This window comes from Rhinatrema bivittatum, chromosome 2, assembly GCF_901001135.1.
Source record: "Rhinatrema bivittatum chromosome 2, aRhiBiv1.1, whole genome shotgun sequence".
NCBI lineage: Eukaryota > Metazoa > Chordata > Amphibia > Gymnophiona > Rhinatrematidae > Rhinatrema > Rhinatrema bivittatum.
In genome coordinates, this window is record NC_042616.1 from 501,533,247 (window position 1) to 501,558,101 (window position 24,855).

Here is a 24,855-nt window from a genome sequence, read left to right on the forward strand (position 1 = left end):
CTCCTAAGATAGAACCTAACATTGTGTAACTACAGCAAGGGTTATTTTTCCCTACACATATCCACATTAAATTTCATCTGCCATTTGGAAATCCAATCTGCTAGTTTCACAAGGTCCTCCTACAATTTATCAAAATCTGCTTGAGATTTAACTACTTTGCATAATTTTGTGTCATCCGCAAATTTGATCACCTTATTCATCGTACCACTTTCTGGATCAATTATAAATACATAAAAAAGCACCAGTCTAAATACAGATCCCTGAGGCATGCCACTGTTTACCTTTTTCTACTGTGAAAACAGCCCATTTAATCCTACTCTCTGTTTCCTGTCTTTTAACCAGTTTAAAATCCTTAAAAGGACATCACCTCCAATCCCATGACTTTTAAGTTTTCTTAGAAGCCTCTCATGAGGGACTTTGTCGAACACCTTCTGAAAATCCAAATAAACTAAATCTACCGGTTCACCTTTTTCCACGTATTTATTCACCCCTTCAAAAAAAAGTAGATTTGTGAGGCAAGAATTCCTTTGGGTAAATCCATGCTGGATGTGTCTCATTAAACCATGTCTATCTAAAGTTTGGTGATTTTATTCTTTATAACAGTTTCCACAATTTTTCCCGGCACTGAAGACAGGCTCACCGGTTTATAGTTTCCCAGATCACCCCTGGAGCCCTTTTTAAATATCGGGGTTACATTGACCACCTTCCAGTCTTAATGTCCAAAGGATGATTTTAATGATAGGTTACAAATTAATTGAAATAGGTCTCAAATTTCATTTTTGAATTCTTTCAGAACCCTGGGGTATATACCAACCAGTCCAGCTGATTTACTACTCTTCAGTTTGTCAGTTTGGCCTACCACATCTTCCGGGTTCACCATGATTTGGTTCAGTTCATCTGAATCATCACCCTTGAAAACCGTCTCCGGAATGGGTATCTCCCCAACATCCTCTTCAGTAAACACTGAAGCAAAGAATTAGTTTAGCCATGATGGCCTTATTTTCCCTAAGTGCCCCTTTAACCCCTCAATCATCTAACAGTCCAACCAACTCCCTCGCAGGCTTATTGCTTCGGATATATTTTAAAACTTTTTATAGTTTTTGCCTCTACAGTCAACTTCTTTTCAAATTCTCTTAGACTGTCTTTTGAATGTCTTACATTTAACTTGCCAATGCTTATGTTTATCCTATTTTCTTCTGGTGGATACTTCTTCCAATTTAGAATGAAGATCTTTGGGCTGCCCTCTGACTAGCTATTTAATACAAACACACAAAACTCCTGGTTATTTTGCCTGCTTTCTGACTACCTATTTAATACAAACACACAAAACTCCTGGTTATTTTGCCTGCTCTCTGACTACCTATTTAAGACAAACACACAAAATTCCTGGTTATTTGATCTGTCTTCTGACTAGCTATTTAATACAGACACACAAACATACTAAAGAACATACCCCAAACAGTTTACTTCTCCCCAAGACTTTCAAGTTCTAAAATTTCCTCAAGCAGTACTTACTAATTCTTTTCAGCCACCAGCAAGGTAATCCTCTCCTTTCAGTGCTCCCACTGAAATTTTGTTCACCGAAATCAGAGAATAACTTTTAACCATACATGTTTTTAAGCCCCAGTTTTGGATAAATTGAGTCCTAAGGACTAGATTTTAAAAGCCCTGTGCGAGTAAATCCTCCTGGATTTACGCACGCAGGGCACTCGCGCGCCGGCGGCCTATTTTGCATAGGCCGCCGGCACGCGCAAAGCCCCAGCATGCGTGTAAGTCCCGGGGCTTCGTAAAAGGGGCGGTCCGGGGGCATGGCGACGGTTCAGGGGCGGGCCGGGAGGGCGGTCCCATGTCCCCCGGCACTGCGGCCTGTGCCAGGGGATGCGAGGCAGCGCGAGCAAGTTACGCCTGCTTCAAGCAGGCGTAACTTGCCCAACAAAGGTAGGGGGGGGGGATTTAGGTAGGGCCGGGGGGTGGGTTAGGTAGGGGAAGGGAGGGGAAGGTGGGGGGACGCGGAAGGAAAATTCCCTCCGAGGCCGCTCCGATTTTGGAGTGGTCTCGGAGGGAATGGAGGCAGGCTGCACGGCTCGGCGCGCGCAGGCTGCTGATTTTGCGCAGCCTTGCGCGCGCCGACCCCGGATTTTATAAGATACACGTGGCTACATGCATATCTTATCAAATCCGGCGTACTTTTTAAAGATCTACCTCTAACTGAATAAAAGATTAATGTATATGGATCAACAGGGAAACAAACTATTTTTCTATAGCCAAAGTGCTAATATTTCTTAGACAAAGAATGTCAATCACATTGTTAAGGGAAGAGAATGTAGTTGTAAGCACTTCCAAAGACAGACCATATTTTCTGAGATGTTTGTCATGAGATAGGTAAGAGGACATTCTATGTAGTTTTTTTTTAGGTGCCCAGGCTGAAAAAAAAACGGCATTGAACTGGTATGGACAGGTTCATGAAGTACTTACCCCTTGAGGTCGAGGAGGAGGAATATCATATGTGTCTGTCTGGTATCTGGAGGGGGTCTCATACACATAACCTTGTCCTATCCTGGTGGGAGTTACAACCTATGGGTTTAAACAGAGTGGGGAAAAAGCCTGATTAAGTATTTTGAGCAACAATATTAACTGCACAGCGTTCTCTGTCCATAGCAAGTCTACATCAGGCAGCTTTCATGTTTAGAAAGGAAAACACTATATCAGCAGGAAGAAAGACCCTTTTTTGGTTTATAATTATTTTAAACTCCTTTTTCCTGCTTGGACCAACACATTTTTACTTGTGAAGGAGAGTGGGATTTTGCTTATAAATGCAAAGCACTGAAACACAGATCATACAGCTGAGAGACGAAAAGTCTTGCAATGTTTTATTCACTTCTGACAGAAGACGCTGATCCCATTTAAAATCTCAAATATGGCACTAGCACACCACCACCATCACCACCACCACCAGTGCCAATGCCAAACACACTGGGGCACAATTCCCTGACAGTATATTTTAATTCATTGTATCTTCGCAGCAAAAAAGAAAAACATTACAAAAAAAAATATCAGTGGAACTACCTGTTAAGCAAGTGTTATACCAGAGGGTGAGAAGGATCAGATTCCTGATGGGCCTGGAGAATTTGTTGGGGGTCAGCCCGGTGACTCGGTGCTGCGTGCTACCATGTGGAAGACCCTAGGTTTAGTTCCCAGAGATCAGGACCTTCCGTTCTTCCAGAGAGCTACATCCATCACCCAATGGCAACACGCACTGGCCAGACCCGGGCGGGGGACTCGTGCACCAGGCCCTGGAGAGAGAGAGAGCCACTGCCCACTTTCATCGCTGGGAACTCTCTGCGTTTTGTCCAGATACGCTGAGATTTTAGAAAAACTGCCAGGACTCCAGAGACAAAACTGAAATGTTGTGATGCTGCCAGCATGGTGGTGGACACAAGCACAGCATCACAGGCACGTGCTCAGAGCTGCTTGGGGAGCCAGCAGAGACTTGCATGGTGCAGGTGCGCTGCTAGCCTCTTTTAAGACCTGCCAAATTCCCCACTTTCAGCGCAGCTACATCACGCCACACCGATGGCCGTCCTCCTGCTGGCTTAAGGGACAAGGCGATGTGATTCCGCAGGATGCAGGAGTCACGTGCAGGAGCTGTGCGAGCCACCCCAGAGTCTCTGGGGCTGGTATCGATGAGGAAGAGTGGAGCTAATGTAGTCAGTGCTGGATCTGGGAACCATTGGTGCTGAAGGAGGAACTCAGGAAGTATTCTTTGCAAGAGCTACTGCTGATAAGAGGGAGGTGAGGGGGGTGGAAAAGAGAGAGAGATGCTGCTGGGCAGTGGGAGGTTACAGAGGGGGGAATTCAGATTCTGCTGGGTGAGGAGAGGGGAATGTTGCTGAAGGAAAATATAGGAGAGAGCAGGGAGAGAGAGAGAGAGTCTCTGCAGCCCCTGCCAATCTATACTAATCTCAGGGTGAGCAGAAAAACTTCCCAGTTAAACCCCTGGTCTAGAACAATCACCTTAATGTCTGGGCTAGGTGGAAAGTTGTAAGAATACAGAACTCCCCCCTCCCCACAACCTTCTCCCTCAGAGGTGGCTGCAAAGGATGATTCATGATGCCCTCGCCCAAGAGAGACCAGTTCCAACTGAACTAAAAACCCACAGGAGCAGGAGGAAGGTGCTAGCCCCCCCCCCCCCCTCCAAAAAAACCAAACCCCAAAAACTTAAGAGTGTGAGATTGTTGGTGCTGGTAGCTTTTTGCACATTTGTTTTGCTCAAGGCATGCTGCAGTTAAAAAACTATAAAAAAAAAAAATGTGATGCTTTAACCACAGTGACCTTAAAATGAGGTTTTGTCATACTCCTGCATAAAAGACAGTGCTGAGAAACATAGCTCGGAGGGGAGCCCACCCAAGTAAAGCAGACACTGCAGGTTGCAAAGGGTTTTCCGAGCAGCCGTCAACATTAAATCCCTTCCCTTAATGTGCAAACGCTGGCGTCAAGAGAGCTGGAAAGCTATGTGAGAAATGCTCATGCAGAGCACGGTTAAGATGCGTGGATCGGCGCCAAGGAAACCAGCTCTGCGCTCCGCATGGAATTTTAATCGCTAAGATGGCAGATTATTTATAGCCTTAAAGACCACTTTCTCATTTGTCCTCCCCCCCCCCAACCGGGGCAGAAAAGGGAAAGTTGGCCCCCTCGCTGTGGCAGGCCACAGCACTTTCCTGCCTCCCCCCCCAATTCATATTGTGTTTCCCTTCCTGAAACCCTTCCCTGGCTGGGGACCCGGGCCAAGCCTGGGGGGCTCAGTGCCCTGCAAAGGGCCTGTGGGCGCCGTCCCCACAAATTGCAAGTCAAGATGGCAAGCTTGCTGATTTTGTTGGCAACCGCGGCAACCCCGCAGTGCGTCAGGCAAGCTTTCCGCCGCTGTGCTATTTCCGGAGCGGGCGCTCTTCCTCTGCCGTCCTGTAGTTCCACCTCGTCCCCATGATTATATACTACTGTGGCTTCTAAAACAGCTCCATGCTAAATTATCAGATGGAGCTCGCTTTTCTAAAAACTGAAGTGAAGCTCTGAGAAACGGAAGAAATGAGCTCGGGATCATCCCCCAAAACACTGCCTCCTAGCCTCACTAAAAGGCGGAACTTCTTTTTTTTTTCTGTAAATTCCCTGTTCCTGCGATTAAAAAAAAAAAAAAAAAAGCATACAATTGTGGCCGATCAAAAAAAAAAATCACTTTATTGACATCAGCAGAAAATGTCTGCACCCGTGGCTGCCACCTAACCCCTTCTCGGCGTTCCTTTGGTGTTTTTGGAATTCACTTCCTGGCACATGTCGCTGAATTAGTGGTGGCTCGTCTTTCCAAATCCCCAAATAAAAAAAGAAATGCCTGTGGTTACATCTGGTTTTTGAAGAGGGGAATAAAAGCATTTGGAACTAGCAATTTTCCTTTGTTGTTGTTGTTGTTCATCTTTTTATGTTTTTGAATATAAACCTTTTCTTGGAAATGCTATGTTCTTCCAGGGCAGGCAAAACTCATATATATATATATATATTGGGGCTTCCTTTGCCACCTGTTCCCTCCGCCTTGTCACCCCAGGGGTGAGTCTGTTCTGTCGGGGTGGGGATAGGGGTAGTTACTGCTTGAGGCCCAGGAGGTGAGGTGTTTCCTTTACAAGTGTGTATCTATTTATCTGAAATGGTTCTTCTCTGAGACAAAAGCAACAGGACACAGAGCTGGGTGTTCAAAATAAAATAGTTTACTGATTGCTTCAAAAATGGAATCCATGGCCAACTTGAATAAATAACTCAGTGTACAGCTGGATGTCTCTCATGCTCTGGGTAAGTCCACTGACACAGGTTCCTGGGTGATTCCTAACACTCCTTCACTGAGTGTGTGAGAGGCCCAGTCTCTGGGGTAATCCTATTCTGCACACGGTCTCATAAGAACATGCCATACTGGGACACAGACCAAGGGTCCATCAAGCCCAGCATCCTGTTTCCAACAGTGGCCAATCCAGGCCATAAGAACCTGGCAAGTACCAAAAAACTAAGTCTATTTCATGTTACTGTTGCTAGTAATAGCAGTGGCTATTTTCTAAGTCAGCTCAATTAATAGCAGGTAATGGACTTCTCCTCCAAGAACTTATCCAATCCTTTTTTAAACACAGCTACACTAACTGCACTAACTGCACTAACCACATCCTCTGGCAACAAATTCCAGAGTTTAATTGTGCGCTGAGTGAAAAAGAACTTTCTCCGATTAGTTTTAAATGTGCCCCATGCTAACTTCAGGGAGTGCCCTCTAGTCTTTCTATTATCTGAAAGACTATATAACCGATTCACATCTACCCGTTCTAGACCTCTCATGATTTTAAACACCTCTATTATATCCCCCCTCAGCCGTCTCTTCTCCAAGCTGAAAAGTCCTAACCTCTTCAGCCTTTCCTCATAGGGGAGCTGTTCCATTCCCCTTATCATTTTGGTAGCCCTTCTCTGTACCTTCTCCATCGCAATTATATCTTTTTTGAGATGCGGCGACTCCTTTAGAAATATACAGTCCTACCTGATCTGAAATGGTTCCCAGCCTCTACCTGTGTCCCGGGGGAAGATCCTGTTGGGGGGGGGGTCCTTCAAATCTGCTCTTCTTTCTCCTTTCTTGCTTCACTGGACCCCTCAGAAGGAAAGGTCTTGATTGACAAGGATCAGGCACACTGCCCAATCTCCAAATGAGAGGAGGGGTGATCAAAATACCTCCTCTCAACAAGAGAGAATGCTTTACTAAAATATCCAAAACCTTCTGGGATGGCACTGTCACTGCAGCTCTTCTCTGTTCGAGAAGGGATACTGGCAGGTCTTCAGTGATCTGGCCTCTGCATCCCAGGAACAGCCTTCACCAGGAACACCAGGCTTGCAAACCCAACAAAACAATTTACCAAGAAGTGAGAAGTCCTGAAAAAAAAAAAAGCTTCTTTCTCTAATTTGAGGTATATCCCGACTGGCAGAGAGTGCACAGGAAGGAGCAACCTTAAAATATATATATTAAGTGAGGAATGTAGGCATCACTAAAAACTCACTCTTAACAAAATCTCAACTCAAATGCCACACACCCCTATTTCCCTAGCCCCTATTTACAGGCAAGGTCCACCCACTCAGGCAGCCTCTAGTGGAGGAGCTGAAATGTGGTATTCTTGCAAGTTGGTTTGTGGCCTGCTAGGGACATCTGGTGGCTAACCCAAAGGGGTGCCACATTTATTAAAGAGATGCTAAAATATTTTTCCCAGCACTCCCAACCACATTCTTGGCATGACAGTCCCATCTACATAGAGCAGTGACAGACGGGCCCTGGCAGGCAAGGACTACACGCAGTGGCAGGGCTGCTGTCCTGCTCACCCTGAGTACCTCGCGGGACCTGAGGAAACAAAAGTCAAAATCCGTGCCCCGCCATGTTGCAAGCATGGACTGGGAGGTTTTTTTTTTTTCGCCTTTATAGATTTTAAGACAATATGGTCCAGATTTTGAAAAATCTAATTTGTTTTAATGTTTTTAAAGTGCCAGCCCAGCTCTTTCCCCCTTCCCCACCACAAAGCAATTAAAAAAACCCAAAAACTAAGAACGTATGCACATGATATTTCTCACTGTACAACCACTGAAGCTTTTAGGAAGAACGTGAGACCATCATGCCAAATCTTACTGCATGCCACACACCACCTCTATCATTTTTACCATGGCGTCGGTGAAAGATCCTTAGGGTACTCCAGAAATAATGGAAGAACATAAGATATAACAGCAAAAGCAATAAGGTGTGCAAAGAAACCACATTAGACTATCCAGATATATATATATATATCTCCATATATAGATATATATATATATATAGCCTAGGCTATAGGTGAAGCATGATCCATGTTAGGGGCCTCTAGCTTTGGTGTTTTCAGATGTTTGAGTCTGTTTGGCCCTATTAAATTTGGACACACACATATATATATATATATATATATATATATATATAGGCCACAGATGCATGAGAGAAAATAATTGGGGGGGGGGGGGTTAGTAGGGGAGCATGAAAATTCCAACTTCTGTTACTACTAATTAACTCTTCTATAGTGTTACTCGATGTACCCAGCACTGTACAAAAAAATCTTAAGAGGCAGTTCCTTCTCAGTGGAGCTTACAATCTAATCAAGACAAACATACAGGGCAAGAGCGACTTTGGGAATTTCATTTATTAAGACAATGATTAAAATTTTAATGAGGCTGTAAGTGGGAGAATCAGGGGTTAAGATTTGAAAGCAGCTTCAAAATGATGGGTTTTTTTAGTAGGGATGTGCATTTGATTAAAACAAAATAGGAAATGAAATGGCATTTGCTGTTTTATTATATAACCTTTTCAAAACCTAAAGATAGAAAAATAAATGAAATTTTGTTGGTATTTTTTTGTTTTTGGAAAAAAAAAAAAAAAAAAAGAGGAAACCCCCGCCTCCTCCCGAGCCCAAAATTGACTGGGCCAGGAACCTTCCCAGTTCCCATTTAACCCATCCATGGGGCATCCCCAGTGATGCCGCCAGCCTGAGGCCGGGTCCTGTTGCCAACACCTAAGCTTAGGCCCGCCATGCGATCTGACTAGAGGTCCAGGCCTAGGCCCAGAGGTCAAATCCCAATGTCTTGGCCCAGGCCCAGGTTCAAGCTTGACACTGGGGCCTGGCTCAGAGGCCCAGGTCTCGTCACCAAGATGTCAGCCTAGGCCAGGCTCAGGCTTGATTCCGGGGCCCAGCCTGGAGGCCGGGTAACGATGCTGAGGACCCAGCCATGGCCCAGGCAACGATGCCGAGGCCCAGCCTAGAGGCTGGGTCCTCTCACCGGGGCCTCGGCCCAGGCCCAGAGGCCGTGGACCAGGCCTCCAGACATCTTCTCCCGTCGATGTCATTTTCAAAATAACGTCCTTCGGATGGACCATAACTCAAAAGTTCCCAGGTATGCACATCCCTACTTTTTAGGTAAAAGAGGTAGCATGGATGCACCAGCTCAGGAAGTCTATTTCCAGCATATGGTGTGACCATATGACATTGTTACAAAAACAATTAATCATTAAAATCTAGGGGGAGGGATGGCAAATTACTCTCTCCCCCCCCCCCCCCTCCCCTTCTGCAGGCATCTTTGCCAAGATGTCCACCCCAAAAAAAGAGCTGTATTTGCATTTCTCAAGTATTACACATTGTAAAAGTATATTGTTAACGGTACTATATGAATCCAAATTATTATTATTAAAGCAGAAAAGTTTAAAAAGAAAACCACATTTTTTTTTACCTGATACTACTAAAAGAATTCATTTTGGAAAGGTGATTTATACTAAAGTTACTGAACTTCCCCCAGCAGGAAATAGTCGACTAGACCCACTATACATACAAGCCTCTGCACAATTTACAGGGTTAAAATAGTGTCTTTATATACAGTATTTCAGGCTTTAAGGATCTTACATAAAGATATGGGGCTTTCTTTTCAAAAGACTTTTGCTGTGCACCCAGATTTGGTGGAAACTTTCAAAATCTAATGAGAGGCGCAGCGTGATAAGGAAATGCCATATAACTTAAGGATAAACTGGAATGCACTGCATTGGAAAATGTGGTAAATCTTTTTAATCAGAAATGATGCCCTTTCCCCACCAGGCACAGGACAGCTGGCCATCCTGGCCCTGGCATGGGAAAATGAGGCCTTGCAGGGTTTATTATGCACCAAATTCCGCTGGGAAGCCCAGCCTGCAGTCACAGTTACAAGCTCTCCCCTTTGAACTCTCCTTCCTAAAACGCTCCTCTGCCCCCAAAGTTTCAAAGCCCACCTGCAGCTGCTGCTTCTTCTCTTTTTTTTTTTCTCCCCAAAAGACAAAAAAAAAAAAAAACACCCAACATGAGAATATGGGTAAACTTATGTGAGAAAAGATGGACGAAACCAATCCTTTCTTTCCACACCTTAACTCCTCGCAGACATCTGAAGGACGAGGTGTCGTGTGCCGTCAACAAGAGTCGGATCAGAGAGCTGAGCGTGCTGACCCGCTGCCCCCCCCCCCTTTCGCTTTCACTGTGAATTAAATGGATGGTGGCAGGTGCATCCCCCTCAGCTCTCCTCCCATGCTGGGAACTTGCTTTCCTGCTCATGGCCTAAGGAAAGGCACTAGACAGGGGGCAACTCCCTTCCTAATCTGTTTATATTCTATTGTGACCAAAAAAAAAAAAAATCTGATGTCATCATAATTTTTTTTTTCCTAGACTTTGTAAAGGTTATGTTGCATCAAGTAAAATCTGAATCTTGCTTTATTTCATAAAACCTCGGAAGCCACAGGCTATACATACATGGCTGGATCAGGTTTTTGTGCACCCATTCCCAGGGAGCTGGATCAAAACATCACTAGAGGGGGAGAGACTTAAAATCAGCCCTCCTTTCCACTGACAGCACAGACCAGTTGCAATGAGTTGGCAGGACATCAAAAAGTGGTGAGAGATTGCTCAATCAATACAAAAGGAAAATAAAAAGTTCAGGAAGCCGATCTTCTGTTTTTTGGTTTTTTTTCTCAATCCCAGAATGTACTGGGATATGCACTAGAACAGTGCACAGTGGAAGTAACTATTCTGGATCAACTCAAGAGTACAACAGTACATGCTAGCAGAATACCTCACCATGGTCGCAAATCCAAAAAAAAGCATCAGACCCTCACCAAATGCAGGATAAGTGATCACAAACTAGAACTAGGAAGATGCAGACAGAATCTAAACTGGAAACCCCAAGAAATCAGACTCTGTATACAGTTCAACAAAGAAGAAGAAGAAACAGAAATGCATTTCCTCCTGTGCAGTGCAAAATACAAAAAGGAATCAGAGATGCACATGTCCCAGAGCTGACTGAGAAAATCAAACACTTTCCACTAAAGAACGTGCAGGAAAAACTCTGCGTAATCCTGGGGGAAAGGGGAGAAACAGCGTCTATAGCTAGGGTTGCCAATTTTTCTATAGACCAGGACTGGACACTTAAGGATATGTATGTATGTGTGTTGGGGGGAGGGGTGGGAGACGGTACCCTTCATTTGCATACATTTTACATCCTACCAGTGAACTGCCTATACAGTGTATCTGTGTACGCATTAAAGGGCAATAATGAGCTGATACAGGCATTCATTTCTGTCCCAGCCTCTCAGGGCAATGAAGGGGGTCCCCCTGCCATTTAGCTGCTCCCATTTCTTATCATGGATTATTAAGGGGTGAGGGGGGCACAAACTTTCTCCTCTGTCTTTCTCTCGTAACCATTCATTCTCTCTCTCACTCTCACACACACACTCACTCACACACACACACACACTCTCACTCACGCATGCTCCCCCTTTTACATGATCTCAGAAGGTCAGAAGCCTGCTGGGCAGGCAAGGGGGGAAAGAGAGGAGACTCAGGGCTGTCAGGTGAGGAAGGCAACTGCCCAGAGGGCTGGGCACCAGTGCTGCAGGCCACCATTGAGGTGGAATAAGTGCTCCTCCTTAGCACCTGGGTGGCTGCTGGCTCAGCTGGCCAGGCACTGTCCCTTCCCCCATGGCCATCCACATTACCCACACTGGCCAGGTTACTGGGCAGCCCAACAAGAAGCCTGGGTTCAGGGCAGGGGATGCCAGGCAGGGGGTAGAGGGATTGGCAGAGAGGGAAGGGGGAGGGGTCACTGCAGTACACTATATGTTTTTTTGTTTAACACCAGGTACATTTCACGTTATTAAAGGGAAAGACATGGGTCCAGAGTGAGACCTGAGGGAGGAAGGCACAGCCTACCGAGCAACTTCCCAGACAGCTGCAGCAGGCGGCTGGACTGTGAGAGACCCTGTGACCCATTCCCCCCTCCCATGTCCTCCCTCTGTATTTCAAACCTCCCATGCTCCTCATGTGTCGATCTCTTTCCTTCCCCTTTTGTTGCTGTCCCTTCTATGTCTCTCTCTCCACTCCTATAGCAGCCAAATCTGTGGTATCACAGAAATGAGACCTAACCCGGAGCAATATGAACCAGCACCGTACGATGCTTTACCACTGCTAATGAATTTCCATGATTAGGACTGCCCCCGTGTGGTAAGAGAGAATGAGGGGGGCAATCATTTCCAAACCAATGCCTATCCTATCATACAGATGTTAGTCTTTTGGACTCACTGGCTTCACTTGTGCGACCAGAGCACAGAAAAGCATAGCTCTCATGCCACCCCAGTCAAGTCTTTGCAAAAAAAAAAAAAAAAATGTAAAGAAAGGAAGACGTGAAAAGAAAAGCAACGCATGCCTGCCCACTTAGAACCTGGGTGTGAATGATGAGCTCATTTCTTTTACACAACAAAGCAACAGTTTAATGAAAAAGCCAGCTCCTGCCTTCTGAATCACCTCCGGGCTGGCTTGCCCCCTTAGCCGCTGCTTGCTTGTGCCTGTGGCTGAGGGGGTGGTATTTATTCAGCAGTTACCTTGCAGAATTTCAAGGCTGGATTAGCCAGTAATCGGGTTATTGCAGGCTGCAGAAATGACTGGCTCCTTACTCACCTCCTGTAAATCTCCTGTGGTGTAAAGGCCTACGGCAGTGCTGCCATGGCCACAGGTAACAGGTTTTCTTAAGGAGCAGTTTCATTACACTTCCTCTCCTCCCCCCACCCCCGCCCAGCACTACCTTAACCCTGGATCTGGGGACAGAGAGCGGGCGAGCCTGAATTCTGAATTCACATTCTATTCTGTGGCGTCCCCAGTCCCGTTTCAGCCTCTAGCCCATGTTTGACTGCTAGGAAATGTGTTACCAGATTCAGAGGAGATCATTTTAAACCCTTAGCAGAATGAAAGGGGGAAAAAAAAATCATGTTGTATGTAAATTTTCTAGATAAACGGGGCTGGGAAAAGCTCCTGGTGCTTACAAGCTGACACTCAGCGCCTGGGAGAGGAGCTTCTAGCAGTAGCTAGAGAGAAGTGGGGGGCTCGGGCAGGAAGAAAGCTGCCACTGGGGGGTAGAAGAAGAACCATCACTGTCAAAGAGGAAAGGATGGAGGGGAGGGGAGGGGAGAGAAGGCAAAGACAGTTAAAACAACAAGCAAGCAAGCAAAAATAAAAGAAAAAAAGAGCATAAAGAATAAAAATGGGGAGTTAGGATACGTGAGATACTGATAGGCATTAACCAGGAGAAAGACAGTGAAGTGATAGTGTCTAATGACCTCTAGTTAGCCAAACAATGTCATAAGGTGGTGGCTAGAGCCAGAGGGGAATGATGGGATATATAAGGACAGGCAAAACTATCAAAAAAAGGAGGTAATGCCTCTGCATAGGTTATTGGTGAGATCTCACACTGAACATATAGCCTTTATTATGAAACTATGTTACCGAGCTTATAAGGCACCACCCTACTATTAGGAACAGAAACATGTACAATTTACTATATGTGCCTCTATGTAAACCATTGTGACGGTCTTATACTAAATGACGGTATAGAAAAGATTTTAAATAAATAAATAAAATAAATAAATAAATAGAGGTCATACTCCGAAAGAATATAGAAAGGGTGGAAGTGGTCTAGAGCGAGGCTGCCAAATTGGGCATGGTCTGCACCTCAAACCCTATAGGTTGAGACTTAAGGACCTAAGTATGTACTACCCTAGAGGAGACGAGAGACAAGTAACATATGATAAACACAAATACATTTCTCAAAGGCATAAATAACGCACAAGAAGAAAAACGTTTCAGAGGAAAGAATGCTCTAGAACAAGAGGTCATGTTATAATGACTCCAAGGGGATAGACTTAGGTGCAACATCAAAAAATATATCCTTATGGAAAGCATGGTGGATGCTTTCCTAGTAGAGGTGGTGGAGAGAAAAACAGCAACAGAATTCAAGAAAGGATGGACACAACAGTGCACCAAGCTATGAGGTCAGCCCCATAAACTATACTTTTATTTCCAGTGATGTGAAGCTGAATGAAAGAATAGCTTAAAAAAAAAAAAATTCACCGGCAAGAAGAAAGAAATATTTCAGGTTTATAGGTTATCTTCTATTGTTCTCAGAAGGACGGTATCAGTACATGAATGAGCTGGCTCACTTACTGAGTTTGGGCCAGCACTGGTAGAAGATTTTAATGATGCCAAACCAGTGTACATTTTTTTGCCACAAACATCAAGCAAAGTCTTATCTTGCTGCCTCTTATTTTAGCTGAGAGTAATGTGGGAGGATTACTTCTCCTAGTGTGAATGAACAATCATGCACCATAGCAATGAAGTCGCCACATTTCAGACCTGCAGATATCAACCAGAAATATTGACAGGGTTTGAGACATATTTGTTTTTCATAATGGCTGCGTTGAGGTCAGGTTAGTGTAAGGATATGTAGTCCTTTAAAATGACATTTCCTATGCTGGTTTGTTTATTTATTTATTAGATTTATTACTCGCTTAACAAGAGAAGATGGTCTAAGCAAGTTACACTAAAATCATAACATATAATCAAATCGATATATGTAGCATGTAAACATCATCACCAGCATATAACTCCAAACAAATTTCCATAACTTTACACAGACAAAATATAAAGGAAATAAAAATACAACTGACAAAAAAAAAAAAAACAACACAAAAAAAGAAAACATACACAATTAGCATGTAACAATAACAATGTAAAAAATTAAGTCAGTCTAAAAGGAAATTCCTACCAACCTTCTCTCCCACCAGCCAATCCTAAAGGCGTCCATATTGCCTTAGCTATCATATAACCAAACAAATCCTGCCCAAATAAAGAGAGTATCTGATCTTCAAAGTTGAATGATGTATTGTCAGAGCACATTTTAAAGCCAACTCTCAGAAAAATAAGACAGATTAAAATATTGTAGTTGGTAAAATATGAGCCTTTAAAGCCCCTCCCTGAATCATACAAATTTAGTCATGGGTTGCTTCTAGAGAACTCAAGGATTGATAGATCACTCTTTAAATGAAAATGACAGACAAAAACAAACACAATGTCATTTTTGCCGTTTCTGTTGTCTTATAAAAGAAAATAAAAATTAAACAAAACAAAATACATTTTAAAAAGACTCAAAACAAATGAAATGAAGAAACACATTGAAAAAAATGAAACATTTATTTTTGCATGCACACTCCTAAGAGAAGTACAGATCGACAGCATGTACACAGTTTTAAATGTTAGCAGTTGTTCATGTTAATTATGTAATGGGGCCACCCAAAGGGATTGGAACCGAAGGGTTTTTCTTTTCGCTCTTAATATAGTCACTGGCGGGCGGCAAGTACAGTAATCTCTAAAAGTTGCAGGAGAAATGCTGGCGTTTTCCCTGACAGGCTCCACTCTCGTGTTGACTGGTCTGGTGCTTCAGATTGGGGGGGGGGGGGGGGGGGGGTCTACGCGCACGTGTTATAAAATAGCCTGGCTGCCCGCGCACGTGTGCCAAGCTTGAAGTGGGCGCACGCAGGTGGGCACAAATGCCATTGCTGCCATGTAAACTGGGGGATTTTAAAAGGGGCTCATACCGATGCCATTGCCAATCAAACCAGTTTGTCCAAACCTCCCTAAGTTTAATAGCCTTCACTCTCCCCAGTTAGCCCAGATCCTTAAAGCCCTAGGTTTTTTTTTTATATTTTATAACTTACGCAGCATCCATAGCAGAAGGGAGCCTTGGCGCACACCAGCTCATGTATTTACTCACACACATCTCAGTCTCACTCCCCTAGATGCCCATACCTACCCCTTTTTGAAAACTTCTGAGATGCGAGGGCAGCGGCATTTATTTGTGTATCTGGGCGGCTTTTAAAAATCCGCTCGGTGCGTGCAAGCCCGTCACATTTGCCCATCCCCTAATTACTGCGCGTGTTGGGCTTTTAAAATTCACCTTTTCACATTTAAGGGTTTTTTTTGCCATCATCTACTATGTTACGAAAGAGTACCATAGACTAGCATTTTTACAAACCTTACCCTCAGATTTATAGAGGAAGAGTTTCAACCACCCCTGGTTTTTAAGCGTACATCCCTGGGCACCGTGGTATTTGCCGTCCTTGCTTCTTCCATTTGACACCAGCGCTGTAGCTATCAAAATCAATCAGCAAGAAGCATCAGAAAAGACTGTGGTTGCAGGATATCTTTCCATACAGGGAAGGATTTAACTGGAGTGCAGAGGGTTTTAACGCCAATTCATCACATCAAGGGCCCATGTTCAGGATCCAGAAATATCCTTGTCTTTCAGGAAGAACGATGAAGAATCATTGGATGTCCAATGGAGAATGCAGTAGTATTGCAGATAGTAAATAATGTCAGTACATTCATAATTTATTCAACAAAGTTTGACTGTGGTGGTGGTGGAGGCTTAGCCCTCCAAACTTCTAACCAGCTGCAGTGACGGGACCCTCTGATGAGGAAGCTGACCATGCCCCTTCCTCTCATGAGGCGGCTGCAGGAGGATGTTAAGACTGCAGGGCTGTAGTAGTGGAGCACTAGCACCCCACTCCCCGCTGAAGTATGCTAGCACCCCGGGTGGCTGCCCATCTTCCCTGCCCCTTCCAGCGGCATCGTCTGGTTCCCTTTCGGCATAAGACTACCTCCCGTTTCCATAATTGTTTTGATTTTTTTTTTTATTGTTCAGTAGTTTTTTTCCCCACTGCTATTATTGCAAATACTACAAAATTGCTAAATAAGAAGCTGTTTGATTATTTTTTTTTTTCATGCAGGCCTGACTGCAGGTCAGGATTAGGTTGGTTTGGAAAATACTTGGAAGAGAAGAATTTATGTTGTCAAGAGTTTTCTGGGAGACTCACGCTGGCTTTGCTGGAACAGCCGCACATGCCGATCTGAAAACCTCCTTGACAATTAAGGGTATTTTAAGTCATCCATCATACTAGACTGAAGCAATCCAAAGCAATTTGAACAAAAATAAAAAAAAAAGGGGGGAAAGTGGTATTTTCATTTGGAAAGGAGAGCTGATGCAGCAGTGTTCTAACTACTTTGCGTTCTGGAGTGATGTCATCGCCATAATTACCTACCACAGTGCCGCATTCTGCTCTGTTTTTAATCTGAAAAAGACATGTTACCTCGATGAGGTCTGGGGGGGGGGGGGGGGAACGTGAGCAGTCAGTACTTGTTGACCTGCTCCTGAGTAAAGCGGGTCCTGTAAGCCCCAGCCTTAAGGCGCTTTCCATCCATGTACTCAAAGCAAAAACTCCTTAAAGCTGAATACTGTCAAGCTCGTGAAGACCCAGTCTAGAGGCACTGTGTACACTGTCTGCATTTCCATCACTCTCAGCCTCTTTCTGGCTAGGATCCAAGTGCAGACTCTGCTCCATGAGCTGAGGGTGATTCCCCCGCCCCTTCTTGGCCTTCTGGCTGAGGCCGAGAACCTTTCAGTGTGGGAGGCAGAGGAGAGTGGCTGCCCTGCCATTCAAACCCCATGGAGACTTGATGATGTAATGACCACTGTAGCCAAAACCAGAAGGTACACTATCACCACTAATATTTAATATACCATGCAATTACAAACTGATATTTGTCTAGTATGCCCTGCATGTGTGTGTAATAGTTGTAGAAAGGCACATCTGTAGTAAGGAGAATGTGAACACTTTAACTTGAAGCTGTTTGACTTATTTACACTAATATCTTTATAAGAATGTTCTTTTATGTAGGATTGTGAGGGTTTGTGTATTAACACTTAAAAAGAGCAACTGAGTGGTTTTTATTTTTTCTGGAATATGACGATGAGCTAAAGGTCAATTACAAAACGCAAAGTGATATCTTTTTGCACCATTGCAGTGCGGTTGATGAATTGTTCAGGTTTTTAACTCTGTTCTTTCAGTTTTTACAAATGGGGAGGGTTTTAAGATTTTTATGATGGAATACACCACTTTGTAATTGTAAGAAGTAATGTCCATTGCCAAAGCTAGGGGAGTAAACCTTCTGCAAAGAAAAGTCTGTACTCTGAAGGCTGTTGACTAAAGGTGAAGTTTCATTTCTCTGTCTTCATTAGAATTGTGTGTGTGTGTACACAAATTCTTACATCGCATACAAAAAAAATCTTCCTTCTGCAAAATAGAAAGAAGGCAGGAACTTTCACTGGTATTTATTTATTTGTCACCTAGTGCCAGGCTCTTGGCGACTTACCTTAATCAAACATTCATAAAAACATTAAAAATAAACAACTGCCCCTCCCCCCCCCCCCCAAAAAAAAGAAAAAAATAACTGGTACAGCACTACTGGTAAAATACTGCTGCTAAGTTAAGCGTCTGTCATAAACTATCTTAAAATCAATTCAATGTTACACCACGGATGCAAAAACAGGCATGTCCTGTCTTTCTAGGTGTACATGTTTTCGCTTAAACTAAATTATACAACATGTTTTGGAAAGGAGGAGATTTCCCAGGCATCTCATTAGTCGTTTCTACTGCTTGGGAACACTTATGATTCTGCAATGTCTGTTACAGAGCAATGCAACCAACATAGGACATTCAAGTTTCTCAGTGCTATTTTGGAGAGGTGTAACAAGAAAGAAGATATTCAGTAGTGGGAAGACCAAGACCAAGGAGCACTGAGCTCAGAGTGAACTGATAAGCACTATTTTTTTTTGGAAACAAATGGATGAGCTCTCACAGGTTGGCATCAGAACAAAGGATGGGTTCCAGCTTGAATTAATTACAGTTTTTCAATATTTTGCTAACTGTCCAGACCCTAAACTTTGGTTATCTTTTTCTGCACTGGCAAAAAAAAAAAAAAAAAGTGACTTGGAGCAGACAGTATACCCAGAGCTCGTCTACAATGTAATTCATTATGGTGTGAATGTGTGCTGCACATCCCTTGCCTGAAATCTCAGCAGGTTTCATTGGATTGTAATGTCCAAAAACAGGAGCTGGCATACAAATGACAAAAATCTTCAAAATGATCAGAGACTTTGTCATTATTAACCTGGTTTTCCTGGATTTGTGCTACTGTGATTGCAATTTAATAAATACCAGCCAGGGGTCAAACACCCAGATTACAGATAGGGTTTTGAACAATGATTCCTAAACCTGTCCTAGTGATTCCCCACAGCTAGATGAGTTTTCTGTACATCCACAAAGTAGTTGTTTAAAACTTTTTATGTTTAATCTGTTTATTGAACAATAAAGCTTAATGACACAACCCACCTGGGTACCCAAGGCATATAAACAGAGAACATCATAGAGTAAACAGAGGAAACATACTACCCCCCCCCCCCCCCCACAAAAAACCCCCAAAACCCCCTCCCGTCTATCCTAAGGTTATAAACAAATTGCAAAAAGAGAGCCAGTCATGGATCAATAAGAATTCAAAATCATACTCAGAGTACGTGAAGGTAAAGAGTCAATATAAGGTAACCAAATGTCCAACTGTTTCTGCTTTGTTTTGGGAAGGCCCCCATTTACCAATCATGAGTTCCATCAGCATTAAATGATGTATAGAGTTCCTCCAGAATGTAATAAGGAGGTCATAGTCTTTTCTCCGGTGATGGAGAACTGTAGATCTTGCCAAAAAAAAAACCCTTGGAAATCCAATATTTTTGTACTGTCGTGTATCCGGATCCCAGATTCAAGAGTCCAAAGATCGCGACTGGAGCAGAGTAAGCAATGTTCAACATAATGATACACTTGTTCCCAAAATCTGTGAATATTAACACAAGACCAAAAGGAATGACCCAAGGTGGCAGCTTGCACCTTACATTTCAAACATAAGTCAGAATCAGTCAAACCAGCTAGGAATGCCTGGCGCTGCAAAATGTAAGCCCTGGAAAGAAGTTAAAATTGCACTTCCCTCAGCTTCATATTCTGTGTGATTTTAGAAATAAAACTAAAACAGGAGGTAAACCTAGAGAAAGAAAGCTGTATATGCTGTATAGTCCACAAGCCCTCCAGCGAGAACCCAGGAAGCTCTGGACGTAGAGACTTATGAAAAAAGGAGAAGGAGTGCCTACTTGAGTCCTCTAACAATTCCCAACCTGGTTCAGCACGTAAATTGGAAGGAAGTGTGGTTACATAATGGCATAACTGCAAGTAACTACAAACATCTACTGGGCAGTCCCTCAGCTTCTGTGGTAAAATGCTATGGGGGAAAAGTTTCCCATCATCATCTAAAAAATGAGAAATAACCAAGAAACCTCTAGAGGCCCACTCCTTAAGAACATAAGAAATTGCCATGCTGTCCCAGACCAAGGGTCCATCAAGCCCAGCATCCTGTTTCCAACAGTGGCCAAACCAGGCCACAAGAACCTGGCAATTACTCAGACACCAAGAAGATCCCTTGCTACTGATGCAATTAATAGCAGTGGCTATTCCCTAAGTAAACTTGATTAATAGCCATTAATGGACTTTTCCTCCACGAACTTATCCAAACCTTTTTTGAACCCAGCTACACTAACTGCACTAACCACCTCCTCTGGCAACAAATTCCAGAGCTTTATTGTGCGTTGAGTGAAAAAGAATTTTCTCTGATTAGTCTTAAATGTGCTACTTGCTAACTTCATGGAATGCCCCCTAGTCCTTCTATTATTTGAAAGTGTAAATAACCGATTCACATCTACTCATTCAAGACCTCTCATGATCTTAAGACCTCTCATGATCTTAAAGACCTCTATTATATCCCCCCCTCAGCCGTCTCTTCTCCAAGCTGAACAGCCCTAACCTCTTCAGCCTTTCCTCATAGGGGAGCTGTTCCATCCCCTTTATCATTTTGTTTGCCCTTCTCTGTACCTTCTCCATCGCAACTATATCTTTTTTGAGATGCGGCGACTAGAATTGTACACAGTATTCCAGGTGCAGCCTCACCATGGAGCGATATAGATATGCGTCTGTTCACCCCAGTTGAAAATTAAGATTACCCACTATCGGAAGAAAAGTGGAGACAGGTAATTTGGAGGTAATCTATTGTCAAGTTTTATGGGTGGAAGTTAAACATGCTTTCTCAAATAGGGTGGCAATTGGGAGAGAGCAGCATATAGCACAAAATGAAGTTGTAAGGGCTGTGTAATAGCAGATTCATACTGAATATCAGAGTAAAAGGAAGTGTCCATAAGCCAGTCCCCCCAGGGGTTTTAAATTTGCACAATGATTGTAGGACCTCATATCTGGAAAACCCATCCCTTCCTGTCTCCCCAAATCCATTAACTGAGATAAGGGCACTCTAGCCATACCTCCTTTCCAGAGAAAGAAACGTAGTTCACACCGCTAACGTTTCACATTGTTAGACGTTAACACCAGAGGGAGGACAGACATAGCATACAGCTATTTGGGAAAAATATAAAGAGTCGAAAAGCATCTTTTGTTGAGGCATGTAATTTAGCTATGTTAAATGAATGCAAGAGATGTAAATCTTTAGTAAGCCAGATACCCAAATATTTGATATGGTGAGGAGCCCAGGCTAAGGGAAACTCACTTCCTCCAATCATTGGGACCCCAATTGCCAATCGCCATGGCTTCTGATTTATCTGGATTTTATCATTTTAATGATTCATTTTTTCATCATTTTAATGATATTTTATTTTAATAACTTTTAGTTAATAAGCTGGTATCTTTAAGTTACATGGACTCATCAGCCTTTAAGTTATTGCACTCCAATACTGTGTGTACAAAGTTTTAAATTCTTGGTTAAAACTATCAAGTCATTTGGACCCAATGTAATCAATGAACCTTTTTAATTTGCTGTCTAGACACAAAGGTTTTTATTTTCTTTATTTAACTACTTATTCAGGATTTGATCAGTATTTGATCATCTTTGTATACTATTTCATATTTTTAATTATGCCGCTTTTATGTATTCATCATTTTATTTTTTTAAATTACAATTTTTTATGCACGGCGATAAGTCTCCTGTACTTTCAGCCTGTATCGGCGTTTTTAAAAAAAATTGGCGCGAAAAGGAAGAAGTGTTTAAAGAGTGAGCCTGGCGCGCAGCCCGGTATTTCTGGCAGTAAATATGATGGCTTTGACTGTCTGAAAACTGTTTCCTAATTGGCTGAATTCCTGCCCGGTTTAAGCAGAGCTAGTCGCTAAAGTGTAAGCGGCGGCATTTGAACGGCGGTGGTGAGTTTAAAATTCATCGAGAGGGTGTATGACAGCGGTTCTCTAAATTTAGTATGACAGCTTTTAAAGCTCCTATTTTAAATGACTTGGCTCATATCCCTTTATGGTTATTTATTTTTTAAGTTTTTAGTTATTTCCTATGTTAGATCTTTAGTGCACTAGTTTTTAAAATGCAGCGGGTCAAACTCAGCGCGGCATTTGAGAGGCGGTGGTAAGGTTAAAATTCAGCGGGAGGGCGTCTAAAATTCATATGACAGCGTTTAAGCTTCTATTTTTAATTTTTTAATGATTTGGCTTAACTCATTTTTAATGCCATATTTATATATTTTTTAGTTATTCCTTATGTTGTATTTTTAGTGCACCAGCTTCTACAATTCATCATGATGGCACCCTTATTGCTTCCAAGTCTTATGTAGACCTAGTAGGTTAATTGTCTATTTTTTAGGCTCCATCTCTGAGTTTTGTTTTACATCAAGTTCTGTCTGCATGTTAGCACTTTAATTATATTGCAATGCTAGGCAGACACCCGTGTTATTTTGTTTCAACACGTGGTTACAATATTTCTCACTGTTTTTGTCTTGACCGTATTTGTTTAAGCATTTCTTAAGAGGCTCAACTGCTGTATGGAGACAAACCACCAGCATTACACGTAATAGGTATTTCAAAGTTGTTTAATCATATATGGATTAATAGATGAATACAGATACAGGCATATATGGAGTTATACTGAAATAGTTTTACATAAAAAGTAATACATAGGGAGTGATGTTGTTTAGTTAACCAATTAGACCATGTTATATTTTTATCATTAAGCATTGTCTAGCATCAATAATTATGTTTGTGGTTTTTGATTTTATTTTATATAATTTCATTATTTATGTTTGGTGTATATGTTTTTATTCACATTTACATGTTTTTACATGTGATTATATTTGTTTTGTTCTGTCAGCCCCTGAAGCAGCTCATAGAGCGAAACTCGGCCTGAGTCAGGCTTTTTATGATGTTGTGTGCAGAATAAAGAACTCCTGGTGTTCACTGATCCCCCTTGTCTTGGTCGCTACTGCAATATTGGATCAGTTTCCGGTTTGTTTTTCTGAATCAGTTGTGCACACACAGATGAGAAAGATGTATGCCTCTTTGTCACTGCCTGAGAGTAATCCTGAAATATTAAAACCTTATTACCATCATAAAGAAGAGGCTGCATCTTACGATAAGCACGTAGTATGTCCACTTTGTGTACAAAGTTCAAAACTTGGAAGATAACGCGTGGTTGGTTCTGGTTCTGGGAAAGCAATCACAACTGATGAGTCCATTCTGTCTGCAGCGGCCCATGAGCTCCAGAAAGGCCCAGTGGGGAGACAAGCCACTCTTCCAACTTTGCCCCCAAGGTGGAATCAGGAATATTCTCAAGAATACCCACCAGCCGAAGATTATTCTTCCGAGAACGATTTTCTAAGTCGTCCGCTTTATTAAGGAGAAGAGTGTGGCTTTTATGCAGGCTTTGTAGCTCAGCTTCTAGGTGCAGCACTTTATCCTCCACATCAGAGACCCATTGCTCGGCCTCCTGGATGCACTGGCCATAGTTGGTAAGCTTAGCATCCAGCCCTTCTATTTGTTGGGAAAGGGCATTAAAATGGCCCACTAGGGCCGCGATCACTACTGTCACCACTGCAGAAGGGGAGCCCAATGGCTCTGATGTGTGAGCCACTGCGTCGTCTTCCTCTCCCCGGGCGCCATCTTGGAAAGTTTCTCTCTCTCAGCTGTCTGCGTCGACATATTGCGGACAAGAGCAGAGCACTCGGGAGGCAGCACTCGGATGAGGAGCAACAGCAGTAAACCGTGGCGGGGAAAATAAATTTCAGACACCCAATTGTAATGAAAAGTTGCAGGAAGGCCCCCGGAGAGCACGCACTATACAGCTGCACTCCTTCATGTCATCACGTGACCTCTGTTTAAAACTTTTTAATTACATGTCATCTCACTTGGAAGCGCTCAAGGAATGATACTACATAAAAATCATATTCCTAACATAAAATCACAGCATAAACAGGAATGCAAATAGTCAGCTGTAATAGACAATAACATACAAAATGCAAATTTAGTTATTTAAAAGGATGTATATTTCATGCACATCCAAAACATGTTCACAGTGGAGAACAAAAAAAGCATACATACATACATAATATCAAACAATAAATGAACAGAAAGACAAGCCAGTCATGTCGCAAGGTTACAACATATGAGTCACTCTAGGGAGGCCATGTCAAATGCTTGCTTAATCAAAAAAGATTTCAAAGTTTTCTGAAATACACTTCTTAATACATTTCTGACTTCATGTGTCTGCTTAGACAGTTCCAAAACAGCAGACCTACCACAGAAAAGGCATGATCAAGAGTCAATTCAACATGTGCCAGCTTTGAGGAGGGAACATCTAAAAGACCCTTATTGGTGGAACAAAGTGGTTGTGAAGGTTTATGAATTCGCAGCACAGCATTGACACAAGAAGCGGAATTACTATACAGTAAATTGTGTATCAACATAGCCAGTTTAAATTTCACAAGCCACTGAACAGTGAGTGACCCAACAAAGAGATAGTAACACAAGGATTATATGATCATGCATCGATGCACCAGTCAGGACCCGTGCAACGGCTTTCTCAACAATCTGTAAGGTGTGCAAGGAATTCACTGGTAGATCAACATAAAGAGAGTTAAGGTAGTCAGCACCATTCAGGGCAAGGGCCTGGAGTACTATACAGAAGTCCTGAGGTTCCAAAAGAGGCTTTAATCTCCACAGAACTCAAG

The 24,855-nt window shown here is 42.9% G+C and overlaps 1 protein-coding gene across 2 annotated transcripts in view; it reads right to left on the reverse strand.

Moving 5' to 3' along the window:
* NEDD9 (neural precursor cell expressed, developmentally down-regulated 9) overlaps positions 1–24,855 on the reverse strand; it is a 393,338-nt gene that overhangs the window by 31,432 nt on the left and 337,051 nt on the right. For both annotated transcript variants that reach the window (XM_029590663.1, XM_029590662.1), the window contains one exon: positions 2,476–2,574. In XM_029590663.1, the coding sequence (XP_029446523.1) occupies positions 2,476–2,574 (99 nt within the window). The remainder of the gene's footprint in view (positions 1–2,475; positions 2,575–24,855) is intronic.